Source organism: Genypterus blacodes, unplaced genomic scaffold, assembly GCF_046128005.1.
Source record: "Genypterus blacodes isolate CSIRO-AG114 ecotype Tasmania unplaced genomic scaffold, CSIRO-AGI_Gbla_v1 ptg000054l_1, whole genome shotgun sequence".
Lineage (NCBI taxonomy): Eukaryota > Metazoa > Chordata > Actinopteri > Ophidiiformes > Ophidiidae > Genypterus > Genypterus blacodes.
The window spans coordinates 1,404,568-1,428,683 of NW_027466866.1; the positions used below are offsets into that span (position 1 = coordinate 1,404,568).

Consider the following 24,116-nt stretch of genomic DNA (forward strand, 5'->3'; position numbering starts at 1 on the left):
GAGCCCTGTGGCACTCTGTGGAATTGCTTGGGCTCGTACTTCCTCAGAATCCATGCAGTTGCTGAACTTCAGACGCAGGGGAGAGACATTGAGCGTACACAAAGGCAGAGAGGAAGTGCGAGCCTCAGCATGCAAATAATTATCAACACATTCCTCAGCCCTCCTAAAGACAATGCAGGATTTTACCCGTTTTTATTTCATGTTAAAACTATCGGGTTATCTCATCGAGAACTGGAATAGTTCAGTCAGTAGAGATAACAAAAGGGGGAGAGGAAGTTATTTCTCTCTCTAGGGAACGAGAAAGGAGTCACACTTTTTTTCACCCAACACAAAATTCCTCTATGACTTTTTAAACTTTTCATGGTTGAGCTCAAGCTTGGTTGTTTTTTAGTTTACCTCGATGACCTCATCTCTGGCGGACTGCTGAGCGAGCTCCCGGATGCCACTAACGAACTGTTTGTTGGCTGCGTTGTAGGCTTTTCCAGCATCAATCATCCCAATGCACAGCTTCACCAGCTACAGAGAGACAAGCAGGGGGAAAAAACGTATGAGGAGCGGCAAAGGGAGGAGGAGGAGATGGGAGAGAAAAGGTGATTGTCTCCTTGTATACCATTGTAAATTGTTTGGATCTTAAAATGAGGCTTATGTAGAGGGCAAAATGAATCACATCTGAACTCCACCTAGCCTGATGCAAGAACATCCCAAAACAACTCTAAGTCACTGATAAGCTGCTGGAATTGTCTCCGTGGTTATTTGCATTCTATCTTGGGGGAATATTCCTTTCAAGAGAAGATATAATATTGGCCCAATTAAAACCGTGTTATCTTAAGATAAACTCCAGCCTACACCCACTAACAGGCACATACACACACAGACACGCACACCCTCGGCAGATCCTTCCTCTCCAGGGTGAGAGCAGGAACAATGAACTGGAATTTTGCAATCTTTAGGTCTGACCCTCAGCAAGAGAACCTACTCTCAGCTCTGCAGGGCTCTGTGGAGAGGAGGGTGTGGTTTGCTTTAAGACGCTACAGACGCATGAATATCAAACTTAATTTGCATGGTTCATTTTCCTCCTGTACGAGAATGGCGGTGCTACAGGAAACAACCACAGACACATAAAACATCTGACATGGTGTGAACATAAACGTACAAAATGTGACAAAGTGAAAGGTGGCCGATAGAGTTGAAGATTAATAATGTTTAGGATTTTGAGCAGCAAAATGTGATTATGAGAATAGAAGATGATGGTTTCTCAAAATAAAAATAAATGCATTATGTCCAGCAGTTAGGTCCAATTATCCAACTAAGACATTTTGGAGTAAATAATGATTTCTAGAAATTGCTGACTTGCAGACTCCAGCGTAATGAGCATTTTTAACAAAGAGCTGAGAGCCGGTCTAGTCCTAATTACAGTCTCCTATTCAAAGAGATTCTGCCTGTGACAGACCGGTCACTATAGAGGAAAACCAGCAACCTTGGGCTTACAATTGACAATTAAAGAATATTTGTCATGGGTGGTACTCACTTTGTCGAGCTTGGATTCCAACTCGCAGACATCCCCCTCCACTTCCTCTATGGTGGCTCTGAGGAAACAAAACACAAAATTATATTCAGTGTGAAACCAGCATCACAAAGACATCAATGTCCCACATGACAGAACTTTACATTGCTGTAGAGAAAAATGGAAGCTTTAAAATTAATGAGGGCAACGCATCAATGCTGAAATGGAATACCGATTATTTTGGCCAGCCCTTCAAGACAAAATGTTTAATCTGACTGATTTATACTGTGAAACCTACAATTGCAGTCCATCATACTATACTGCTGCTACAGCTCAGACAAATACATGTGTGCAGGGACGCCACAAGAGCCAGACTGAGAGCGGCCATTTTGGGTAATGCCACAGGCCTATAGAGCCCGATTTGGCATGTTGCTCTTAAAATCGTGACAAAGCACAGCTTGGTTCTCCACAGGAAAGACAGTTTACAAGTTTGAGAATGCCAAGGCAGACATTAACGATACTGAAAGGACCCAATCCCAGCACAGCCTAGTTTGATTCATCTCCACTCCCTCTGATAAATAACACTGTCTATGACCGATACACGGGCTTAGTGTTATTGTAGTATTTCTACTGGTTATTACGCTATAAATACTGACTCCATGATCTGCTGCGTGAGCTTGGATAATGGGAAAACAGAAAATGATACCATAAAATAAACAGTGGGACCAACAGTAAAAGTCAGCAATGTAAGCAGATCTTTGAGGGACTTTGTCCAGGACGTCATAAAATTTAATTTGACCGCTTGTTAAAGCATCGGTTGTGGAGCACCTTTCAGATGTGTTTTTCTTTTTACATGACACACGTTAAAGTAGTTAGAAAGTAATTGTCCACAGACAGACAGAGTTATGTAATCTCTATACAGTAAGGTCAGGGAATAGTTCCTTGTTTCTTGAAAATCTGACCACTTATGTTTCTAATAAATGCCAAAAGTTAAAAACATTCTGTAAATGTAAAATATGGATAAGATATGGAGATATTTAAAGGCCTAATATGTTTGATTCTCTAATTAATCCTTGAACATATTAGTCAGACACAATCATACCTCAGCTGGTTACCAAACACTAATTACACTGTGGTAGAGGAAGTGGTATCAAATTAATACACTCTTTAACATTTCTATTTTTAGCTCCCCCTTTATTAAATATTAGTTACAGTCTCGTGTGGGCTGTAAGTACGTTGTGGGCCTAAGTGATTAAGCCCAAATTAAAAGTATTAATTAATAAAGAGAGAGAGAGGGTGGGTGGGTGTTATCAGCATGGGGGGTTTTTAATTAAGCCTCTTCAAACACCTCGTCTCTCACAGTCACAGTTAGCAGGATCTGACAGGAATCATAAGGGATCATTTTAAGTATAGAGGAAAAGGTGCAGGAGGCTCTGTGGGTGTTTATTCTCCTTGCAGGATAATGTTGAGATTAGTGGGATGAACTGGTTCAAGGCAAAACATGGTGGGAGAGGAATGAGAGTTTAAGTATATTTATATTCAAATTCACGTGTCTGGTGTTTGCATGTGGGATTAGGAGGGACACACAGCTGCTGTGGCGGAGGGTGGGTGTCACACCCCCCCTCCAGATGTTTGTTCACATGTCTGGTCTTACACTGACAGTCACCAACATCTGGCCACTCTCACGGGGAAACATGCAGCCTGGCACGTCTGAGAGCTGTCAACAACTAAAAAAGCACAGGGACGACGGATCGCTGTACAAATTAGCACACTATGCTGCATCTTAATGAATGGATTCATAAGTAGCTCTTTAGCAATATGCAGTGTATATCAAACCTCAATAGCACTAACGAAACAAACAATATTGAAAACTGCAAAGCACCAAAGATTGCTTGGAAATGCTTGGTCAAATACCTTCTGTATTAAATTTGTATTTTAATTTGGGATTGGTACCCAAGTTCATTTACTGTATTTGCACCTCTGCCAGGATCAGGTACCAGCAGACCTTACCAGTGGCCATTCAGAGTCCTAAGCTGAGGTAATTATGTGAATTAACAGTTGCATTACCCCCATATATGTACATTTTGTATAAGGGAGGATGCTCACTCCTTAGATCAAGAGTCTATCTCCTGTTGTGCCTGTTATTTTCTGGTCACATAAAATGTTTTAAGCCCTATGTGTCTCAGTGACAAAATTAGACTTGCATGAATATAATTCTTTCAGCAACAGGAAGTGACATGCTTCACCCCATATACTTTATGTCCTCCCACCCAAAGCCTTAAAATACTTGAATACTACTACTACTGTCACAGCTGGCCTATAGTGACTAAGGGAACAATATTGAGTTTAATATTTTTACGGTTGATTTGAAGAGATTTGGTTAGCAATTCAACTCGTTAGCAATTTGGAGCAGAGGGGAACAATACATGAGATGATTCAACATTCCTTTCACGAAACTAAACATTCTACTATCTGGAATGATGCTTCAGGGCTTCCAGGTGAATAAATGAGACAGGTAGAGAGGAACACATTTTCACTGAAAACCAATGAAAATGAGACCATGACAACCAAGGAGAAATCCGTCCACTCCTATCAAACCACAGGCTTGTTTTCTTGTAATCTGCCTCAGCTCTGACCTGTGGTGCTCATCCAGCCTGAGTCACACACGGGCACACACTTTTAATTCTAACATGTGACCGGGCAGCACACAGTGTAATGAGACCAACCCAAGTCCAAAGACTCCAAATAGCAGTTCATTCAATTTCACAATGATGTCATGCGGTGGATGTTATGGGCTGGAGCTGGTGTGTATGACAAAGGAAAACAGACGACAACAGATCATGCAAATGGACGACAATGAGCTCAGCGCTTTATCAGCCGCAGCATCATGTATCAGTCAACACAAAGCACCATGTAGATCACCATAACTTCCACAATACAAAACACTACAATATGTTAAAAAGTGGCCCATACTGCATTTCTACAGGTTTAGATGGTTTGGATGTATTGGACCAAGCAGGGCCTTTGCTCTCTTTGTTGAATCAAGATTTCATTATACCTATGCTGCCTCTACAGTACTAACTATGGCACACTGCAGCTATTAGAACAATGAAGAGCATGAGCACCAAAGTGCAGTGTTGAGTCTCAGGATGACCCACATGAACCAGACCTAATTACTGCTCAGCTCCACAGTCCAATTAATTACATTACATTAATGAACACAAAGGGATGCAACATGCTATTATGTGAATGCTGACACCCGGAGCCCACACAGTCCCATAAGTACACTTATTTGTTTTAGCAGCAGTATTATTAGTTGGTATAAAACCCACACACAAACCCTGCATGCAATCATGGACACATTCTTAGTTGCAATATAAAGTATAATCGTACAATATAAAAACCATGAGAACACAAAGATTTTGCCGTCATACTTAATGTATTTATGCAATGTGGCTTATCTGTTAATTCTTTATCTTCATTGATAGAGCTTGTTAGACATCTACAGGTAAAACAAGGTCATTTTAGCTTTACTATTTACACTAAAAGGTCTTGAAGTCATTGAACAACACACTACCTGTGTATACAACCTATAAGATACCAGCAACCTTACCCAAGTCCTTTTCTCTAACGTTCTCACAATCTGATGTAGGTTTAAGGTACAGAATGTTTACAGGCAGATCAAAAGTAGCTCACAGGGAGATACAGTCGATCACCAATACTGTTAAAAGTACCTATAACTATATGTACCTATACCAAGAATGATTTTTCACACTGAGTTTCTGAAAAATGAAATGGTGAGAAATAAGAAAACATCACAGGTTTTGTCTTCACTTCCAGATACCGAACTGAACTTGTACTTCTAAAAAACCACAGCAAAGTGTGAAGAGCGTGCCTCATGTTTTCCTAGAGCGCTCAGAAATGCACACGTATATCACTTTAAAGATATGTAATCGCAGCATGCCATCAAGACACTTACATCGCTCAACAACCCATACAGTGTGATAAGTAGCTGGAAGATGAGCGAGCAAACATTCTCCATGATGGAGCTCTTCTGTTTCTGTGTAAAGGAATTCTGTGCAAAGATCAGATATCTAGTATCTGCCATCGTAATGGAACATGCCAAAACAGCAGACAGAGAGCATTTGGAAGGAGATGTAATCAAGCAATCATGGCTCCATCAACTCCATTCCAAGTCATATATCACTTAAAAGGTTTTGTAGTAATATCGTTCTTGTAGCATCATTCATGTATCTGCTTTTTGAAGATGGCATGGCACTCTATAGAAATGTCCTGGTGATAGGTAAACAATGAAACAAAGGCCGGTCCTTGTAACTGTAGCTGTGGATTATTTGCTTTCTCTGCTCATTCCACTTGATAGCATATGAAGAAAGAAACCGCTGAATATAAAACAGCCTGTGGTTTGCTCTTGGCCATAAACTTCTGTTAGTCTTTCCATGTATGACTCACTGCTGACTATCAAAAGTCAAAACTTTGTCTCCCAAATGCCTTATAAAACGTCTTTTTGTGTTGGTTTCAGTAGTGGAATGCTGAAGAGTTCAAGTGAACAGCTCTCTGCACACACATGACTCCAGATTCATCAGATTTATCTTAGATTCCTAGCTTTGTTACTAAATGGAACGATGCAAAAATGGGGAAGTGAAACATCCCAAGTGCTGCTTGGGTGTGAGGGAGAAGCTGTGGCTATATAAAGAGAGCTGAGCCGTATGAAAGAGACTTGAAGCCCGAGAGGAAGAAGAGGGGGAAAAATCCTCGGAAACCACATCAGTGAGAAAGAGGCCGAGTCAGCATCCTCGAAGGAACGTTGGGGTCTCAGTTCTCTTTGTGTCGACCACGATCAGGCAGAAGGAGACTGACTCAGTATATGTCACAATACACGCAGAGAGAAGCCACCTGCTTGAGGATACTGGGGTCGCTGAAAACATCTGATCACTTCCTTTGTTCCATAGATTAATAACTAACCAACTGCAATTAGATTATTCAGTGGAACTACATAGAATAGCTCCACAATATAATACATAGAGGAACCTTCCTTTGCAGCGATTGAATGAGTCTATCCCAAACGAAGGCTGCCACGCCTCCCCAGCTCTGCGTGGTTGCTGGCTGCAGGCCAATGGGCTGTGGCCAACATGCAGGTTGGACTGAGGTAGTTAAACAGGTTTTGTTATCTGCACTGCCAACTTAACAGATCCTTCGTCAGGCCCGTGGCAGTGACCTCAGCACTTCAAAGACAAAAGCTGAAACTCGACGACTGTTTGCTCTTCCTGACAGCTTTTCAGGAAGTTTGTATCCGCTTGTATCTTAGGGGACCGTATGAATGAATGGTGAGTGTTTTGAAGCCACCTGACAGCTGATCAAAACAATCAGTGAACACAACGCTTTCAAGCACATTTCAAATCCCTCTGAGATCTCCAGTAGCCTGATACAGCGAGTGCCGACACTCCAGAGTCACAAACAGTCAATATCTCTCATGAGACGATCTGATTTCTTCCGAAGGGTCAAAGTGCAGACGGCATAAAGCAATGAGCAAAATGTCTTGTTGATGTTTTCCATCCCTGTTGCTCCACATTTTGTGACACTGATGGACCTTAGGACGGGCTGGTGTACATAGAAATAGAAAGATGTTTCCATTGTGTGCCGATTTGAGAGAATCTGTAGGATAAACAATCTAGTGAAGAATATACCACAAGATATCCACAGAGTTACGTTTCTATCTCTTCATTAAAACTAGTGGATGTCCCGATCCATGTTTCACTCACAAAGCTGGCTGTGTGTTTGGGACTGGTGCCAATAGGGCATGCTGAACAGCTGCTGTACCCACAATGCAATGGGTTACAATTACAGTTAAAGATCAGATTCGGATAAACCATTATAAAGCTCATATTGACACATTCATTATAATAATTAATAATAAACACTTGCTAGAACCATACCAGTACATTCAGGCTGATATACTGGCCGATCGTACCTTACTAGATATTTCATTTTTAGTGTTAACATTTTGTTTGGATACGTTTTAGAAATGCAAATAGATTACACTGGGTAAACGCTTTACACACTTAACTTGAATGCACGTTTAACTCGAACTCTCGTTTGTGTTCTAGAAAGCAAGCAAGTGCTGTTGGAGTTTCCCCACTGAGACTTAATATTGTTAATCTGTGGATGGAAATGCAAAGAATGGGGCGAGCTTCAGTGCTGTGACGTAGATCCTGGAATTGTTACAGAGTGAAGCAGCAGCTATTGGACGGGAGGAGGAGAAGGAGTGGGTGGGTGGGTGGGGGTAAAACCCACCATTAAACCCACGCTCCTGGAGAATAACATCAACAAGATGAGGTCATTACTTAAAGATAAACACTTTTGGCTGCTCTTGGGGAAATTCCGCCTCTCTTCATGATGTAATTAACAAATCTTTTGGCTCCTTTCACCTTTGCATCTCAGGGTTCCTGTGTTGACCATAAGCTGTACGGTCCACTCTATGAGAAAACACGTAAACATGCTTCCAATTACCTAGTTTGAATTAGAATATGTGGATTTAATGCTTTGACACGTTTTAAACTTTGACATTTGCTGAAGGCTTGACGCGATCATATTCCTATAAATAACACCGAAGACTGAAGCTGGTCCTGGAGCTCAACACAATGGACTGTGTCCTCTGGAACCACACCCTGTAACCCTGTGACCATCACCGTGTTACTGCACCACACACACCCTCCAGCACAGCAGGAGGACAACCCAAACACACACTCACCACCTAGTGAAGGCAGCTGACACACACAGTCAACAACAATGACAACGACATACAATATGGCAGCTTTTGGAGGCAGGTGTTTAATTACTCGCTCTGACCTAAATCTTTATCAAAAGGTGTTACGATCAACAATCTGACAAGAATCACAGTCGGTCCTAACATTTCCTTTACTGATAATAGCCGATAGGAAAATGAAAATCTGAACTCAGCCTGGTTTGCTCTCAGGCCTCTAGTTGGACTCTTGTGTCTCAGTCATGTGTTGGCTCTACAGCTGTCAGTGACTCAGGAGAAACTAGACCTGGGACCGTTTACCCAATGACCTCATATCACGGAGGACTCAGCCAAGGTCCGTATAAGCAAAACCTATTGGGGGTTAGAGATCATGTCGGCCTGGTTAAGAGGAAAGGTTTCAAACTTATCCAAGTCTTACGATAGCAGATATTCATTTAGCACAGTAGAGCCAGAAAAGGCACAGTCAAGGTTTTACACACAAAAACATTTCTTCGTTATGTGTGTGTGAGGTGAAGCCAAACTCGTTTGAAGGGAATTTTTAATTTGCATTCTTGCAGAGGATCCAGGAGAAGTCACATAGCCGAGTCCAAGTCCCCTCTAAGTGGAACACTGGGCTAGTAGGGTTTGCTGCCAAAAATAGTTCTTTTTTTTATACAGAAAGTGACTCTCTCCTCCTGGCTGAATGTACGGTTTTATGACCAAAGAACGGCTTCACAACTAAAATGTGGATGAGAAGAAAATATCCGGGGCGTGCCAGAGTACCACTTGAAAACAACCCTGTCCACATTCAGGGGCTCCATCGTCTCTGGCACTGGGTTGAAAGCAAACACCAAAATGGAAACAGATGTGGAGCGGGTGAGAGCTGCTCAACACTGGTGTATATTCCGTGTTTTCATCCATTCTCTCCTTCTCTCTCTCTCTCTCTATTCTCTGTCCTTCCCTATGGCCAAACATAACAAGAGGGGTGGTGGAAAAATGACAGCGAAGCAAATGGCGGTGAAAGTGGAAAAGTGTAGTCAAATTTCTCAGCGTGGAGCAGAGGGCAGGAAACTTTAATAGATGACTGAGCCAAAAGGTCAAAGTTCACTGAAAATATGGACAGCGAGGTTGCTTAGCAATGTCACCCAACTGCTGGTGATTGTGACTGGAAACTTAGATATGAGCAGAAACAAATACTGCGTTTTGGGGTTACAATTTATGACAAAAGAAAAAAACACTTTTCCTCCAACAACAGTTTGGAATCTGCAGCTGCTAATGTAACAACTCTGACCGACACGGCGTGTTTCTGCCGGGGACGGGTGTGAATCCAGAACTGCTGCGACGGGACAAGTTTGGACGGACGATGTGGTTTATGGCTGAATACACGCAGACAGCCTCGAAAATTGAATTTCAACAAATTTCGCTTTGGCCGGCGGAGCAGACGTGTGACGGGCAGAGAGATTTAGGAGCAGAAAGCAAAGCCAGGAACACAGAAGTAGTGAGCTATAACGTTTATAATAATAACAAATCTAACACGCTGTAAAGGAGCTTCCTGAATTTGTGTTATCGTGTTTGATAAGGAAGAAACAAATTGAGGAACCTATGAGAAAAATCGTTTCCAGTAACATTCTTGGGGAGGATTTACGAATAAAAGGTTTCTAAGAGAGACAATCATGACTTGTCCATCACTAATGCAGATGAATGTAAAGCACTCAGCATGACTCAGCTCTCTGTGCGTTGGAGCCTATTGATCAAAGCGGGACAAGTCTGCCTTGGAGTGAGTGTGACGGCGACAGAGGAAGGAGAGAAAGATCACAGCTCAGGTCCCAAAACAGGAACAGTTATAGAGAAGTAGAATAACACTACTGATGTGTTAGAAAAATTGAATGTGGATACAATGTTTATGTAAACCACAGTTTCCATTTACAAGTTGTCTTAAGTTCCTCCTCCTGTACATTAATGCAGAAGGAAATGTTCCGGTTAAAGAAACTGGTCCATTTCCCAGCAAACAACTTTCTAACATCTGTTCTCCATTTAGTGAGAGAGGATGTTGCAGCAGAGGAGGGAAGAGGAGGAGGAGGAGGAAGGTCAGGGCCACTATCTCTCATAGAGCAAAGGAACAGAAGAAAAAAAGGGTGTCAACAACTGTAACAAGACCATACCTGAAGATCAACCACCTGCCAATCATCTGCTCACTCTCCTCATCTAAACACTTTGGATGGTTAACTGATCAAACATGTGTGGTGCAAATGTTAGCGTGTCATAACAGCCCTGCCAATACAAACTGAGAGCAAGACTCATGTAAAAACAACTAATTATTTGGTAAAGCAACAGAAACTTATCCAACTATTTTAATATCCAAAGAATGGTAATGTTTTGACTCATTTATGGAGTAAATATCCCCAAGAAATTGCCAGTTTCAGCTTCCAACATGTACATTTCATAAAGAACGACAATAAACAATGAGACTTGCCATTCATTTAAACTTTGAAAAACAGTTAAATGTGTTGTATTTTATGCAGTGAAGGAGAAGCGTTTAAAGTATCGAATTCCAAGCTGGGAAATCTTGAACAATGGCGATTGGAAGGCTGCTGTGGCTTCCGGCATAAATATTTAATATAAAGTCCAATCTTTACATGATTGATATCCATTAAATAAACACAGGGCCACCGTCTCCTGCTGCACATACGGTCTGTTCAGTGTGACTTTACGCGGTTGTCTGTCCCACACCGTCTCACCGGCTGGACCCAAAGCTTTCTTACGGGACAAAAATAGAAAAGTGGGAACAAACAGCTACTTACTGCTCATTAGCTTAGCACTTAGCCATCTGCCCACTTTCCCCCCTGTGACAAATAAAAGCGTAAAATGAGGGGTGAAAGCTGTGAGGACATGGCTTACCTGAACCGGGGGGAGTCCTTTAGACACTCCTCGAACTCCACAGTTATCTTCATGTTTCCACTGTAGGTTACTCTCTCTGGTTGAAGACAGTAATCCAGGCTCAGTCGGTGCGGCTAATTAGCTTGTTTGCTATCGTGCCCCCCCCTGTAGAGGTGTCCTGCCAGCTGGCTCCTCCACTCCACCCGTTCCGCTCTGCTAGCCAGCTAGCCTGTCAAGCCAGCGTGTAGGATTTAAAAGTCGCGACGGTGCAACCATAAAGCGGCGTTCGTTTGGCGGAACGGTCACGACAATGCTGCTAAAGTCGGAAAGAGACAGAAACAGGACGGGGCTGTCCGGTGGCTACTAGGTCATAGCCGCTTCCCCTCAACGCACACACTACGAGGGATCAAACGAAGATCGTCTATTAGGCAAGATGAGTCGTTCCCTGCCTTTTTCTAATCTGCCAAACCAATCCCATAAACTCGAGACCTTGAATTAATAAAATTACAGTTATTTATTTCTGCTGTCAGATGAAAACAGAATAACGGAATAGTAAGCAATATATGTGATTGTTTTTTTCTGGGGCGTTTTACGAGTCAAATAGAAGTCAAATAAAAACGAGAAAACGAAATAAGAAATACTGTGAAAACTCCAGAAAGTAGTTTAAACAATTAGATAACAAATCAAGTTGAAATCAGGATTATACGTATATATACCTCACAAATGAATGTTCGTCGTTTAGATAATCGTCATCGCTTCTTAAAAAATATAATGGCAAAAAAAATACATCTCAAGAATTACCTGTATATGACAAGGGGTCTCCACCGACGACGGAACTGTGAAGGAGTGAGCACTCCTGTCCCGCCTCTACAACCTTTGTGCGAGTTGACAGGCGCGTCCTGATCCATTGAAAATAACCGTATACGAGGCTCGGGGACTGCCAGGAAAACCGCCTCCTGCCATTCTACTCTAGATTATACTGTGTATTTTATTCCACATTCACGCGCCTAACATATGTCCTACAAGACGTTAATTAGGCAAATAAGTTATTTATCCATTTAGAATTACTCGAAATCCAGAGGGAAAGGACAATGCGTTGTACATGACCGCCATCTGGTGGTAAAATTGATAGTGCACGCAAACCAGTTATTTGTGTTATACTTGTTTTATTTATATTTGTGTATTAGTTTTTATTCTGATTTTATTACTTGGCTCTAACCTTCCGTTGAAAATTATTCTTTACTGTGACACTTAGGATACGTGTAGGACTGTTTTTAATTCAATAATGAATAACAAGCAATTTCCCTCGGGATAAATAAAGTTTATCTTATAAGATCGTTTGTGCAGCATCCACACTTATGAACTTAATCAACATATTTCATGAGATCTGACACCTGGTACGCACAAGTTTTGCATGTTGTACACTTTTACAAAATGTTACATTTTACATCACTGTTGCCCATTTGCCAAGCATATCAATGTTCATGTCAATATGAAATAAAAATCAAACTTCATTAATATCTAGTGGGTGTGCTTGGTATAATTATGTTTGCATTTTTTTGTTAATCCAGCGCAGATGCATATGTAAATATGCACTTAAAAGCAGCAACATCAGGTATCCAACAATTCACAATCAAAATGTGTGACACAGCAGACACCAGTCGTTATCAACGTTTAATAATGGAGGACAAAAATGCACACCGCTTTGTGATTAAGGACATGCAAACCTGAAATACAAAAAGACATACAGAACAAATACAGAGGTATCAAGTCATGGGACTTCAAAAAAACCATCACCCAATGAAAACAAAACAAAACAGAGCAGACGAACAGACATGATGCAAAACAAAAACACACACAGTGGAAATCTGAAAACAAAAACATGAAACAGAGCCTATTCATCGTACACATGTACATAAAAAACATAAAGAGGCACATTTGCCACAATAACCACCACAGGGGAGGGTGATCATCTCAGTCGTGTCGTGGACAATCTTGTCCTTTTGTCGAAATGAGAACATAAACCATTTATCCAGGATCTCTGCTGTCCTTTCCGCTTACAAATGAAATGCTAAAAATAGAAGAAAAAAAACAAAATCTGCACTTTTTAGGGATCAGTGAGCTCATGCGATTGAATGGCCCAGTGTGTTAACCAACATGTTCATATCTCCATCGTACAGGACCGAAAACCTGAGCACATTATGATCCATCAGGAACACAAAGGTTTCAGATACCTGCTCGGATTGCTTGATTAAAAAAAATAAAGATGGAATATTCTTTAAAATGCCTTTCTCCTTCTCTCTGGGTGAAAATGCAGAAAACAAGCGGCACATCGCTCTCACTCGTCTCATGGAACACTGCAGAGACTGAACTGCAAGAAACTCATAGAGCAAAAATGGAACGCTTTCAAACCCTCTCACTTTACATAAACATTCATTCTTCACCGGCCTGACAAAGTGAATCCGAGCGCATCGAGGCGGTCGGTCGTCTCCTCGCAACCCGCCAAGATTCCAAAATCACCGTCTCATACATACAAATATTACAAAACGCTGGAAACACCTTAGTGGTCAAGTCCACCCGCCAGCATGTTAAGCATCATGCACTTCCTTCAATCCTTCAACTCAAAAGTCAGTAGCATAACACAAAACACTCAAGTAGATCTGACATTTCTAAGCATTGTGGTACATTATTACCTCAGTAAACTTTGCTATGCTGAAACTGAAACACACCAATCGTCTAAATCGTCTAAATCACTGTCAGATCTACGTAAGCGCCTGCAGATTAACGCTATGATTTAAACATTAGTGCCATATTCAACAGGGCTGAGTCCTGTTTATCAGTAGCATGTGACACCCGTCAGGTGCTGCTTTAATAATCCTCCCTCCTGTGATTACAAAGAGCAAATACGTCTGTGTTAACTCGTTTGTCCTTAACAGAGGAGGATCGAAACTTGACTTGACTGGACAAACTGCATGTCAAATATATGATATAGATCCTATGAGGTGTGAAATTTACTAACCAGAATTTCAAATGAGGGTCTGAATGTGTTGTTGGATTTAAGTCTTTACGTTATTTCACCTAATCCTCAAGCAAAAAAGCTGGAAAAGACTGGCAGTTTGATTGCAAGCGTCGCTGTGATCTCTTACAGCATACATCCATTGTGTAACAGTAAATAATGTTGGTTGACAGAAGTTAAAGGTTAGATTTTTAAGGTTCATTTTTGAGGCGATGATGCTTTTGCGGACTGAATGTGCTAAAGAGAGAATGACATGGAGCGGATGGTCACAAAACAAAAACACAAAATGATCAATGAAACGGTGCATGGACTGCACCTAGTACAAGTACCCCATCCTGAACGTTCAGGTATGTCTTGGTGAGGACGTTGGGGGGTTTCCCCGGGCTTCCTCGGGGGGGGGGGGGAGACTGTGGAGCAGCCAGACAAGGATGTCCTGGATGTCCATCAGCGTCTAAATAAGGCTGTCGTCCTCCTCGCAGGGTCCAACATCACATGGTCCTCAGTGCGACGACGGTCCCAAAAAAGAAGTGAGGGCGAAGGAAATCTTGGCAACGGGGAATCGAGACGGGAAGAAGGGGACGCGGGAGTTGATCCTGGAAGATTGAACCAGGGTTTCGAAGGGTATATTGCACAGTCTTTGTGTGTGTGTGTGTGTGTGTGTGTGTGTGTGTGTGTGTGTGTGTGTGTGTGTGTGTGTGTGTGTGTGTGTGTGTGGACAGACGGGTGACCGGTGGGGTTATTTAGCTCGGAGGAGAGGGGGGGTTTGTTTGGTTGGTTGGTTGGTTGGTATATTGGTGGTGAAGCGGGGTTCTGCTGTATCGCCCTGGACACTGAAACACCGAGCGCAGGGTGGCTGTGTCCGTCTGGAGCGAGACACAGGGGGCCGCAGCTGAGGGAGGACGCCGTCTACGAGTCCAGAGAATCACCTGCAGAAGAAGAAGATGAGTCAACTTGTAATCATTTGGAGAAGGTTGCTGAGGTGTGTGTGTGTGTGTGTGTGTGTGTGTGTGTGTGTGTGTGTGTGTGTGTGTGTGTGTGTGTGTGTGTGTGTGTGTGTGTGTGTGTGTGTGTGTGTGTGTGTGTGTGTGTGTGTGTGTGTGAACGACCCCGTGACCTCGCGCTCCTCTTACCCTCCTGTGGCGGATCGACACTGATTTCCTCCGTCTCCTCCTTGACCTCCTCTGTGTCGTCTCTCATCTCTGCGTCCTCGTCGTCGTCGTCGTCGTCATCGTCGTCGTCTTCGTCATCTTCTAGCTCGCTGGCAATGAGCTGGCGGGCCAACTTGATGTTCATGCCCTCGTTGTAGTGCATCTTCCTCATCATCTGGAACTGCGTCTTTTTCGCTGCGGAAAAGGCCAATTGGTTTAGGAGACAATAGAGGACGGACAAAAGACACTGTACACAACATACAGCAGATATTTCTAAGGATTGTGATAAAGAAAAAGTGATAAACACGTTTTGTGAGACATCGGTTCCATGACTCACTGAGCTCGTCACATGGAGACTTAATCATCAAAACTAGGCCATGCAACACAAATACCAAATGTTCTCCATGTCCCGACTCACACCCGTGTCCCATTTAGACTTAATTTCAGTCAACAACAACGTGTATGAACGTGCTGTAACCTTGGGACGGATGATAAGGAGGTAGAGGAGGGTGGAGGAAGGCAGGGTGTGACACAGTTTCAAGAGAGGGAAAGTGGGTGCCCGGGTAACGCTGGTGAATACAACAACAGGTGCAGCTTTGGATGAGGCCGATTACAGTAATTGATGTGTGGAGACCAATTTGCAGGCTGAACATGTTGACGCCACTCACGAGTAGAACACACAGAGCAGAATGTGAAGAGCCTGCAAGTTCTACAACATTCATATCTACAAATCTTCTTACTCGCAATATTTTACATACAGTTTACTGGCGTGCTTTTGGTGTAAATATTAAAGAATAAGAAACTGCGGCCAAATAGAAATGTATCTGTTCCGGCGAGACGTGTGTGTGTGTCTCTCTGTGTGCATATGTGTGTCTCGAGGGAGGTCACTGAAAGGTCGAGACCACGGAGGGAACATTGCCGGTCTGTTTTCCTGAGTGTGTTCTTGACACACGCTGCTGCAATGTGATGACATCTGGCCTCCTTGGCTTTCTGCACCGTCATCCGCCCTTTTAGAGACGCTAGACATAAAAGGAAGCCTCTGTCTGTGTGTGTCTGTGTGTGTGTGTGTGTGTGTGTGTGTGTGTGTGTGTGTGTGTGTGTGTGTGTGTGTGTGTGTGTGTGTGTGTGTGTGTGTGTGTGCGCGGGTGGGTGGGTGGGAGAGAGAGTGTGCATTCACCTTGCTCTTCGGGGGTCAGCTCCTCCTCTTCCTCCTCGCTGCTCACCTCCTCTTCCCTCATGAAGCGAGGCTCCGAGCTCTCGGCCTCTGCCAGCCTTGGAAGAGGAAAAGGACACAAAGAAATAAGAATGAAGTGGTGATAAACTCCACTCAGCTGCTCACTGAAACGCTGCGTGAATTAGATTTTGTTTCCCCTCCAGACTTTCGGCTTGGCCTAGAATTCTGGCACGGCTCCTAGTTCAGTCTAAATTAGAAACTCTGCACCTCGTGAAACTGAGGACACACACACACACACACACACACACACACACACACACACACACACACACACACACACACACACACACACACACACACACACACACACACACACACACACACACACACACACACACACACACACACACACACACACACACACAGGTACAGCAGCTTTGGAAGTGATTATCAAACCCACATTTCATCAAAATCGGAACATCGGTGCCAGGCAGAGCGACGCCATTGGGAAAGGAAGTGTGTGAGTGCAGAAGCGTGGGACAGAAATGAGGCTCAGGGTTACTGTGACAGTAAGTCTCACATTCTAAAGGGAGCTGGAGCGTAGATGTGTGTGTGTGTGTGGGTTTGCGTGCGGTTGGAAGGAGCAGATGTGGCTGAATGGTTGGTGATGGGTGGTGCAGCGGTGGAGCCGGCCTGAGAGAAGCTTCCATTTACTCCAAACTATTCTCCTCCTGACTAATAATGGCAGACGTGCTCCAGCTTCCTCTCGCTCGGCCTTTACACCGCCTTCACTTCCATAACATTAACGGTGTCGGATATCCAAGGTGGATGGACGGAGAGGGTGAAACGGGGGAGAGAGGAGAGTACTTTAGGGATGATTAGAGGGGGGGAAGCCGACGGGTGATGGATGAGAGGGGAGAGTGTGACGCCGTGTTAAATGTCAGAGTGTAGACGCAGACGTTTTCCCCCCGCCATCGATTCCAGTGTTTGTCGCCATTGTTAGTATTTACTGACTGTTTCTGCAAGTTATTGAGGAAGTATTGTAGTTCGAAAGTGGACTGAGTGGGTGATAGAGTGTATAGAGCAGCTGTCTTACTATAGAGTGGAGCGCAAAACAATGGCAGGCACTTTGTGTGGAAGTGAACAAAGGCGGCTAATTGACTTGTAAGCCTGGAGCGCATCTCCATCCTCTCTCTCTTTCTCTTTCTGGCCCACATGCACACACACACACACACACACACACACACACACACACACACACACTCGCCCACAGCCTGCATCAGTGCACTTATGTGAGCACGGTGGCCGACAGCATCTGCTTCGGTTTGAGGTCAAACTTTCCTGCAAAACCTTCTCGCACTGAAACTGTGACTTCATATTCAAATCAAACGTAATAAGCATTCTAGAATATTCTACTTTGTGTCACGTAACGCTTTGTACTCCCTATTGTACTGTTTGTAACGTTTGGTGGAGCAGAAATTCAATTCTGAGATGGTGTGGATGCAGATAAATGCCATAAACAACATTTAATACCATTTCTGGTCTCAAATAGCATTTTGCGGATATTACTTCTTGTGGTTTTTGGAGTGATTTGATGTCAGTTATTCTGGTAATCAGTGAAGGATCTGTGTCAGATCTCCCCACCAATCCAAGCCTTTTCCCTCCCGTACGGGTTCTTACTTTGACGCCAGGTCGGCGACCGGGAGCGCCGCTTGGCCGTCCGAGTCGCTCAGCGCCCCTTCGTCATCGTCGTCCCCCACCATCCTGCAAGGAGAGACAAGAGTGAGTAGACATCAGGGCAAAGTGAGGGGGAAACAGAGGGAAAGTAATGGTAGCGAGACGGGAATCGGGAGATAAGAGAGGAGAACGGTGAGCGTGAGGGATGAAGAGGGAAGTGTGACCTCTACAGCTGCCTGATGGATTGGAACACTTCTATACTCTTACATGTTCAAGCATTTCATGACTTAAATCCACTTTCACTTCAATGTTGACTTGTCAGTTTTCCTCTTGTGAACAGAATCGGCCCTCAAAGTGTGTGTGTGTGTGTGTGTGTGTGTGTGTGTGTGTGTGTGTGTGTGTGTGTGTGTGTGTGTGTGTGTGTGTGTGTGTGTGTGTGTGTGTGTGTGTGTGTGTGTGTCCTCTGACCTGTTGTACGGCGTGCTTGGCTCGTCTATCTTCATGAGGCCGTAGTCTTTGTCGGCCGGGTGGTACGTGGCCAGGATGTTCATTTCATCCCATTTCTGGGACTTCTTCCTGGGAAAGGAAAGGAGAAGCCAATTCATCCGGGACTGAATGCAACCACAGTTCTTATTCTACACACACATGCGAGAAAATGGCAGCAAAATGCTCAAAGGCTTAATTTTGGCTTCAGAGGTGTGAAGGAAGTGACATCATAGCTGTTTTGGTACTGAGGTGATCTATAAGGATTTTGCAGCGCCATTAGATAAATTAAAATCCCGAAACAGCAATTTGACCCTGTTAGATTAAATTGTAGAGCTAAAAATAAAATATATTCTACCTATACTGTATAAACTGAATAAGGTCAAAGGTCTAACAGCGGTCTGATCAGAAACAATGGCTTCATGAAGAGTTGTTGTGATTGTTGTTGCACCTCTGGGCCGGCACACAGATGCACCTAATCTCCTGCATGGGTTTTGTTCTCATCTGGGGAATAACTTTCATCGCTTCTGTCAGGGGTTTGTGTTCGCAAATTACATTAATCCTGCGTGCGCCTGTAAATCCTGAGGTGACGTGATGAAAGAATACATGTGAATAAAAAGAAGTGGGTGCATTAAATTCCGTTCTTGCCTCTGCTATTTCACCAGCATTTACTTCCTCTCAAACCTACCCCTTGCACTTCTGGGCGCTTGGTTTGGAGTTAAAGCCCGTAACTCTCCTACAGTATACAGCAGCCGGCTTGGCCTTGTGCTTGAAATCAAAAGCCACTGGATATGATGAATCACCTCTGACTGAGAGTGCAAGCTAAATGCCAAGTTGCAAAAATACACTCCCAGAAAAAACCCCGACCCTACTCGTCAGTGTATCGTACACCTGTACAATCAAATATAGCACTGCTGATATAAACGCTGCCTTTGAGACGCTGATAATGTTCAGCTTTTGTTGACATTGTAACAGAAAGGTTTGAATTCAACTCAATGGAAGATAAAACTGCACCCAGGTGAGTGTGTGTGTGTGTTTTGCTGCCTCTCTCTGTGTATCTAACACATTGTAGGATTCAGTCTGCTGCTGTCACACTGAACCCCCCACTGAGTCCACTCATTCATTTAGAAGAAATGATTACGCAAGCTGTAATAAACGATGGCACACAGGGAAAAACAAGTGGCTAAATATAGCTTCGTATCTGTAAATGACAATTCTACCTGTGTAGTCAACTGCTGATTACACTCTGCTTCAGTCAAAACTCATTAAATAGACAAAACTAAGATAAAGCTGCAGGGAGGTGAATTTGTAACAGCTCCTGTGTCGTGTCATCAGGTACAAATCCTTCAAATAGGAACGTTTATGCATCAGAATGAACTCTATGACCCCTGTGAGGTGTGGAGTTCACCTTTAATCATCATTACTACAAAAGGTAAAATGAGAAATCTTATACTTTAACAACATTCTGCTCGTAAATGTTTTACTATTCTATCATCCCCCTTATCACAGAGAGTGCAGGGTATGATGGAGACGTCCACATTATTCCTCTGTCTCATCAGATCTGCACGGAAGGAGGGTTGCATGTCCGCATCTCTGTGAACTCGGAGATACGCTGCCTGCCAGTCAACTGTCCGTCACAGCGCCGGGATGAGGCTCAGAAGGACGGCGACAAAGGATCGAGTTTCATAGAAGCGGCTGTTAATTATGTATGACTGGAGTGTTAAACATCAGTGCCGGTTTAATAACAGTGAATGATTTAAAGGATAAACTGACAGGTGATGGTCCAACTTCAGTTCTTAAGACTTAGATAAAATAACCACACAGAAAGAAAGTGGGGTTATCAAAATATTGCCTCTGGTTATTATGGACATAAAAACTGCTGACAGTTATTCTAAGAGGTGGACGGTAAATGTGTGTAACCAACAGTCCATACTGGCTGATTCTCAATGAATGAAATCCACATCCTTCCTATAAATCTACACGGGGAAGCTGTATTGTTTGAACACAGACGGGCAGTAGACTAAATGAATGCTCCCATTACTGTCATAGTAAAAAAAAGGTAACGAGGGCAATGTGATACGTGCCACACAATTGATGCAGGAAATGCACTTTTGGGCCGCCTACAAGCAAACCATAAACACAGCTGGCTTCAACAATGGTTGTTAAAAAAAGCACACACGGGACAAAGTCCACAAAATGCATGGTGACTGAACAGAGGCACGCCTGACAATGGCAGAGTGTGAGAGGTCCCGGTTTAAGTACTGTTGGTCCAAATAGATGGAAACGTCCCTAACTGTGGGCAACTGAGTTCTCGTCAAGATTTCCTAGAATTTCTGTGACGCTGTGCCTTTAAAACTGAATTAAAAGCAGGAGTGATTCAGTATTATTAAAATAATGTTCAGCTATGAGACTGTGTTTATGGTGCATACAGATCAATGTGTGTGTGTGTGTGTGTGTTTTCCACACAACAGAGCTGACAGAGCTAGTCTGCTCCAGCATGGTCAGCCCTTGTTCTTCACATCTCTGTGGATTTCATGCTTCGCTGCACACAGAATCCTTCTAGAAACATATTTTCTCTTTGTTTCCTGTCCATCAAAGAGCCTATTTTGGTATCTGTCCATAAAAGGATCGAGCACAGTCGAAAAATGGAATTCACCAATAACTGCCACCCTTCCATGGCCTATTTTTCTTGGAGCAACTTTAGTTTGTATTGTTGTAACTTGTAAGCAAAGGAGAAGCAACAGCGTATCCTTTTATAATATCTTTAGGATCCCTGAGAGACAGAGAGACACCCTGTCTCTCACCCTGACAGACAGGATTTCTAAGCACCTCTGGAAGAAGCTCAGGGTACATGGGCCTGTCACACTTCAAACGGAGCCGGCTGAAGTGATTCTGGCACCTGATCAGGGTGCCATCTGGTCTCCTCCCCTGCACGTGTGTATTCTGGTACCGTCCCACCAGGAGGACACCCCATGCATCCAAGAGATCCAGAGATTCCAGCTAGCTCTGACATTTAGCAGCATCTGACTTGTGGGTGGTGTTAATTCATGTCCCCGACTGTAAAGTGGACTACATTTAAGTCACGTATGGGGGCTTTAAAGATCATCCATCTGATCGTGTATCGATTGTTAGACACTGACATATTAAAAGCAGCAGGGTGGCCTCTTGCTGACAATAGCGATTAATTAATGCCTCATTTTGAATAGAATGAATAGTATCCCGTTTCTGCCGACAAAGCACATTGAGGAGTGTGTGGCGGGGTAACGATGCCTCCTGGCTTACTGGATTAAAACCAGCAAGTCATTAAAGGTGAGATGGCCTCTCACACACACACACACGTCCCTCTGTATCCCAGGTACTTTCACCTGAGACGAGCTCAACAATATCACAAGGGAGCGCACTATGTTAAGACTTCACAATATGAACAATAACCCCCAATCAGCAATGAGAGGCCACAGATAAAACCTCCGTATGTCAGCAAAGTCCAATTATAAAGCCTTCATGCAGGATAAAGTGATGACTGAGTCTGGGCAGGGAAAACTGTGTCCGTCCTGCTCTCTGCCTCTGCCTGTGAGCAAACCGGAGCAAATGTGGGCATCAGAGTGGCCGAGGCGGTTTTACCAGGAGAGATTCTACCTCTTGACACGCACCAATGCTCCACAGCCATTGTTGACCTGCTCCAAGGTGACGCAGCTGTCAGTGTCAGATGCACCGTGAAGAAGTGCTCGTAACCAGAGATGTGAAGCGGCAAAACACACTATTTACATGTGCGGTACACGTCTATGAGTGTGTGTCTGCACAATACACAAGCACCAACCCAACCTGCGTATGCATTTGGGTTTTCTTTTTAATTTGACCATATATGGTAATGCACCCCCATATGTCATAATGGTTATGTACCCATAATGACATCATTCATAAAAGATAGTTAATATGACATCATTCCAGCATCTGAGAACACGTTTGATCAAGTATTTACAATGAGCGACATTCCTACCATCGCCTCCTTCATGTTGTTATATAACTTTACATTGCTGGCAGGAAAACCATGAAATTATTAAAAATAGTCAAGATTTTTTTTAGATCATTGAATCTTCCGCCCCCAATCAGAATAGTGTTGAAGCACTTTGAGGAAGAAACAATATGAAATGAATTATGGTTGAATGGGATGGGAGGAACATCTGATCTTTGGTTGGAGACATTTTTACCAAATATGTCCATGCCAGTTTTGTTTACGTTAGCTTGTCTTGTGTTTATTGCTGGCTGGGGGGCCGCTGTTTGATTTAACTTATAGACTACACAGCTATTATAGTTTACAGTTTCCGTACCAACAACTTCACCAAGTGAGCAGTTAACAGTCAGATTAGCTGCCTGACGGTGGCTAACAACCAAGCTAACCAAGCAACGCAATTACCGTCAACTTACCTGACGTTTAATTACCCCCAAAGATTTCCCCCGTTTTCATAAGGGAGACGAAACTATAACAATCGGGGGGAAACACCAAAAGCTACGAGAAATGTCCACTAAACAGTACAAGTTGTTGGACGTCATAACTCTTGACCACTTTATAAGTTAGCGCGAATGAAGAGAGGCTAACAAGTGTTTTAGCTAGCTGGTGTCGCCGGTAAACGCTAGCATCCCCTGCGACAACCACAACAAAACTTACTGTTGGTCCTCTTCGGACAGCACCGGCGCTTGATCGGGGATCTCTCCCGTCGCGTCGTCCGGCAGCGACTTGACGCTGGACCTGCTGCTCTTGTTCTTCAGAATGCCTTTGATCGGTCGCGGAGCTGCCATTCCCACACGCTGACTGTCAGTGTCACACCGGCGGCTCTGCTGCTACTGATGACTGTGCGAATACGGCGACTTCTCCTTCAGCCGATCCTCTTTGCTTCTTTGATTCAGGTTAATCACTCATCAATAACGGGATCAGTCACAAGCGTGGTCGCCGTCATAACTCGTACACGCAGTCAAGTTGAACCGAACGGGGGATCCGACGAGCTTCCGTCAGTCCAGCATGTCTGCTGCTGTATCACTGGCGCTGTCGGCACGAGCGGCGGCGAAGACTAGGACCTGAAACGTCGCGAGACTTCCAAGCGAGATTTGACTCCTAGTACAATCAAATATTCAGCCGTCACTAATAACTTCTTTCCGATAATGTTCTTTGAAATAAATCTTCAATGTCGCTTACAACAGTATATCAAAGCTGACTCAAATGAGGACCATGACGCCATCGAACTAACCAATCGAAGCTAACAACAATGATGTCATCCGATAAAACCAAAACAAGTGATGTCATCTAAACAAACAGTGCTACAATAGCGGGAATTCAAGACAATTGCACTTATTATGAAACTCGGTTACTTTCTGGCGCTTACAGCAAGGAAATATTGCAACCTTACAAATATTTGGTAGTATATGTATAAGAGATACGGAAGCGCAGAGCTGTAAGAGCGAGTCAGTCACAGAGGCACTTT

At 43.6% G+C, this 24,116-nt stretch overlaps 2 protein-coding genes and 1 long non-coding RNA gene across 5 annotated transcripts in view; 1 reads left to right on the forward strand and 2 right to left on the reverse strand.

Moving 5' to 3' along the window:
* The window catches only part of LOC143001595 (arf-GAP with coiled-coil, ANK repeat and PH domain-containing protein 2-like), a 35,480-nt gene extending 23,942 nt beyond the window's left edge, over positions 1–11,538 (reverse strand). For all 3 annotated transcript variants that reach the window (XM_076151253.1, XM_076151252.1, XM_076151254.1), the window contains exons 1-3: positions 11,163–11,538; positions 1,529–1,586; positions 397–516 (exon numbers count right to left, since the gene is read on the reverse strand). In XM_076151253.1, coding sequence (XP_076007368.1) covers positions 397–516; positions 1,529–1,586; positions 11,163–11,215 — 231 coding nt within the window. In that variant the 5' untranslated portion in view covers positions 11,216–11,538. The remainder of the gene's footprint in view (positions 1–396; positions 517–1,528; positions 1,587–11,162) is intronic.
* LOC143001674 (uncharacterized) lies at positions 6,725–10,671 on the forward strand. The gene is made up of 3 exons (XR_012963710.1): positions 6,725–6,849; positions 7,630–7,858; positions 10,303–10,671. It is a non-coding gene; the product is annotated as an uncharacterized LOC143001674 (long non-coding RNA).
* A 1,264-nt stretch (positions 11,539–12,802) lies between the features above and the next one.
* Positions 12,803–23,855, reverse strand: ppp1r2 (protein phosphatase 1, regulatory (inhibitor) subunit 2). The gene is made up of 6 exons (XM_076151308.1): positions 23,306–23,855; positions 18,625–18,732; positions 18,160–18,243; positions 16,483–16,577; positions 15,288–15,500; positions 12,803–15,083 (listed from the first exon to the last, which is right to left on the reverse strand). The coding sequence occupies exons 1-6, from the start codon at positions 23,434–23,436 to the stop codon at positions 15,064–15,066; spliced, it is 651 nt and encodes a 216-aa protein (XP_076007423.1). The 5' UTR covers positions 23,437–23,855; the 3' UTR covers positions 12,803–15,063.
* Positions 23,856–24,116: the final 261 nt, after the last annotated feature.